The 3605-nt window shown below is 35.7% G+C and overlaps 1 protein-coding gene across 1 annotated transcript; it reads right to left on the bottom strand.

Moving 5' to 3' along the window:
• Positions 1 to 550: 550 nt before the first annotated feature.
• Positions 551 to 1962, bottom strand: LOC107765287 (uncharacterized). Its single transcript, XM_075253097.1, has 3 exons — positions 1854 to 1962; positions 1189 to 1222; positions 551 to 1025 (listed from the first exon to the last, which is right to left on the bottom strand). Exons 1-3 carry the CDS (start codon positions 1960 to 1962, stop codon positions 551 to 553), a joined length of 618 nt encoding a protein of 205 aa, XP_075109198.1.
• Between the last annotated feature and the right edge of the window lie 1643 nt (positions 1963 to 3605).

Genomic DNA, 3605 nt, shown 5'->3' with positions numbered 1-3605 from the left:
AACGACGAGTCGAGTCGTTACATTATCACTTCTAACAGTTTGGACTATTGACTGGAAGTGAGTCTCAACCATGACAATAAATCCTTTGAGAAGGTCACAAGCATTGCTCTTGGCACTCATTAAATGAGTCCAAGTGGGTCTAGTGTAGTCATCAATAATGGTTGGAAAGTACCTAGAGCCAGTACAGGTAGGTGTAGAATATGGACCCCAAGCAAGCTCAACATGATCAGTTGATCTTTAGGCCCCAAATTCTTTGCAGATCTGAAATTTGGGGGAAAGCCATGCATCTTATAACACCTGTAAATGCTATGACTAGATTTTTTGCAATACTTGCACACCCCAGAAGACCTAGTAGACTCAAAAGTTACTTTAGAAGAGAAGTTAGGCTTTGACGCAGCAGTATTTGAAGGAGTTGATGTAGAGTTCAATACACCAGCAGTGAAGGAAGCAGAATTAGAGGAAGACTGAGTCCCAGCAGATACCTGCCTCTGCTTCTCATCAGACAAAAGAATATTGTAAACTGTACCCACAGAAGGACGAGGATTCATCATTAAAATGTTACTCCTGGTCTGAACATAATTTCATTTAGACCCATGAGAAATTGATAAGCTCTTTGTTCCTCATCCTCAGTTGATTTGGCTCCACAGGTATAAACCCCTTCTCTACCAGTTGAGATGGAGGCAATTTCATCCCACAACTGTTTTATTTTGTTGAAATAAGATGCTATATCATGTGACCCTTGAGAGATATGAGCCAAATCTTTTTTCAACTCAAAAATCCTAGCACCACCAGCCTTACCATATCTCTCTTCTAATTCATTCCATATATCCTTAGCAAATACGGAATACTCTACACTTCGAGCAATGTCTTTAGACAAAGAGTTTATTAGCCAAGATATCACAAGATCATTGCATCTCTGCCATTGTCTAGCTAAGGGTGATCCATTAGGAGGTACTCCAGTAGTACCAGTTATAAAATCAGTTTTATTTCTAATAGACAAAACAACTAATACAGTGCTTCTCCAACTACCATAACAGGTTCCATCAAAAAGAGTGGACACAAGAGAGGTCCCAAGTACATTAGAAGGATGAACATACCAGGGGTGACAGGGATGGGTATAATCATCCTCATGAAACACAGTACGCGAACCAGCAGAAGAAGCAGGGGTTTAAGTAGGATCAGAATTACCATTCGTCATATTGACAAACAGAGTAACAATTAGCTAAAGTAATGAAAGTAAGAGCAAGTATATCACCAGAATAAAGAAAATAGAACAAGTATATCAGTCTATTTCGCAACCGAAAAGAGAACAGCCTTCAATGATAAGAAAAATGGAGCAGGAAACCCTAGCTCGAACACACTCAGATCCTGAAGAATAGCCACGAATCCTTCAGCCTAGATACCAAAAAACTCCATCTCGCATATAAAACCCCCCGAAAACACAAAAAATCAACCGAAAAGACCACTAAATCGACGAATACTGTTGAACTTTGAAAAACTCAAAGAAAACTGGAGAGGGTAAGATCGATCGGAAGCGTAACACTAGACGAGTACGGATATGTGCTCTAATACCATGTTAATGTTCATCATTTTCATAGATTGGACATGAAAGAATTTGGTATTAGGGAAAGATAGAGAGAAGGTTTGAGACCTTTCTTATTGATGAAAGAACGGAAAATAAATGCCCAATCTGTTTATTACAACTGGGTCCCTCTGTATATATACATGGCCCAATATATATAAAGAACGAAAAGTTAATGGACCTATCTAATACAGATAAATAAATAATAAATGGGCCTGGGCCACATCTGTTTCAGCCTATCTCTAGACTCCCAACAGTCCTTTAGAAATACCAATCCAAAGATGACGATTTAATTTTAGTGTATCATATGATTTCTGCAAATTAACAACAATTGGACTTTTCATGAACATTTTTTTAGTGGTACGTTGTTCTTTCGTCATTTTTGGTGGGACGAAAAGGAGAATACATTTGATGTTTATCGCAAAAGTTTGAAGAAATTGTGAACTTATAGAAAACGGAATCGTTAACAACGACCGTTATGAATACTATTGGAGGTACAAGAGGATGGCTTTTACTCTGGCCTCACCTTTCACCCGTGAAATTACATGATTGGTCATTAAACACACCATTTCAGATCTCCTCTAATTTTTATTATATACCCTATATTTTCTAGATAATTGGTTTTCTAATTAATCATTAATCCAAGTCTAGCTTATGTTTCCATATTTTTTTTTCTATTTTCTCCTATATAATAGAAGGACTTAGCACACACCTGGACGATATGCATGCGTCACACTTCAAGGATAATTTTGTCTTTTCATCTAATTTTTAATGTTTCACTTGGATTATATCGATCAACACTCTACAGGCTCTTCTTTCGCTTCTCTCTTCTTACTCTTCTTGTTCTTATCTATACTAGGAAGGCAGCTGTTTAAGATACTTGGCAGATGCAGGTTATTTGTATCAAAAGGTTAACATCCAGTTTATTGCAAATTCAGTATTACCATTATTAGAAAAGCTTTGTTGATCTTATCTTTGCACTTTTGTGAATTTTCCCGTTTGGATCGTTGTTTCTTGTGAGTTTTCCTCCTCTTCTTTTTCGCCCATGTTTCTCTATTTAATTTTTATGGCATGCTAGGGCTTTATTACTCAAAGAGTTTAATCTATCCGTCGATTCTGCTCTTTAGGTGTTTGAGGCAATTCTTGAATGAATTAGGCATTTTTTTTTAGATTTTTGCTATTGTTTTGGGTTTAATTTCTCGAGTGTGAAATAGTTGGGGAAACCTACGATAAAATGCTAACAACTGCTTTTGATTTCAATTAGATAGTACAAATTGAACTAAACTATCTATGCCTTGTATCTTTTTCTCAAAAAGGAGAGAAATTTCAATAGAGTTTATTTTTTTGTTCACATTGATTAGCTGTTGAATCTGTTAAAGTCGATAGATATTTTCAAAGTCTTCTTATTTCACTTACATAGAAGAGGATGCTTAGAACGAGTAGAAGAAGATGTTGTTTTAGCAGTATAAGCTACTAAATAGCTATTTGGGTATGATAGTATCTTGAATTCTTGACGTAGGACATAGAAAGGAAAAAAATTAATTTTTGATGAAACATTATTCTCGCTTTCCTATAGGTTACATGCATATATTTATTTTATGCACTCAGAATTTTTCAACATATATGCCCAACGCTTTAAATCAACTAAGAAGATAAACAGAAGTAGCAAATGAAAGCATAACTAGAGGAGAGAGAGTTGACTGCTAGAATGAAGAATTAGCAGCAAAAGGATTAACCCCTGCCTGCTTATATAAACGCAAAGTCTAAAGTTGGATTCTTTCCTGAATTAAATAAATACAAAGTCTCAAGTTAGATTCTTTCCTGAATTAAAGAAAAAATTATAGATGTAAGATCTGCTTGCTGGGCTCAATATGAAAGGTCACAACATTAATCATAATTCTATAGCCAAAGAGAAAGAGCTGAACAAATTGTTCAAAGTCGCTATTAGCTAGCCTAAAGTGCCTCTTGGTATTATTCATGTTCTTCTTCTGATGGATTTCTGGCATCAATATTTTTTTTGGTT

Source organism: Nicotiana tabacum, chromosome 5 (genome assembly GCF_000715075.1).
Source record: "Nicotiana tabacum cultivar K326 chromosome 5, ASM71507v2, whole genome shotgun sequence".
NCBI classification, from domain to species: domain Eukaryota; kingdom Viridiplantae; phylum Streptophyta; class Magnoliopsida; order Solanales; family Solanaceae; genus Nicotiana; species Nicotiana tabacum.
This window is presented reverse-complemented; position numbering and strand designations above follow the sequence as displayed.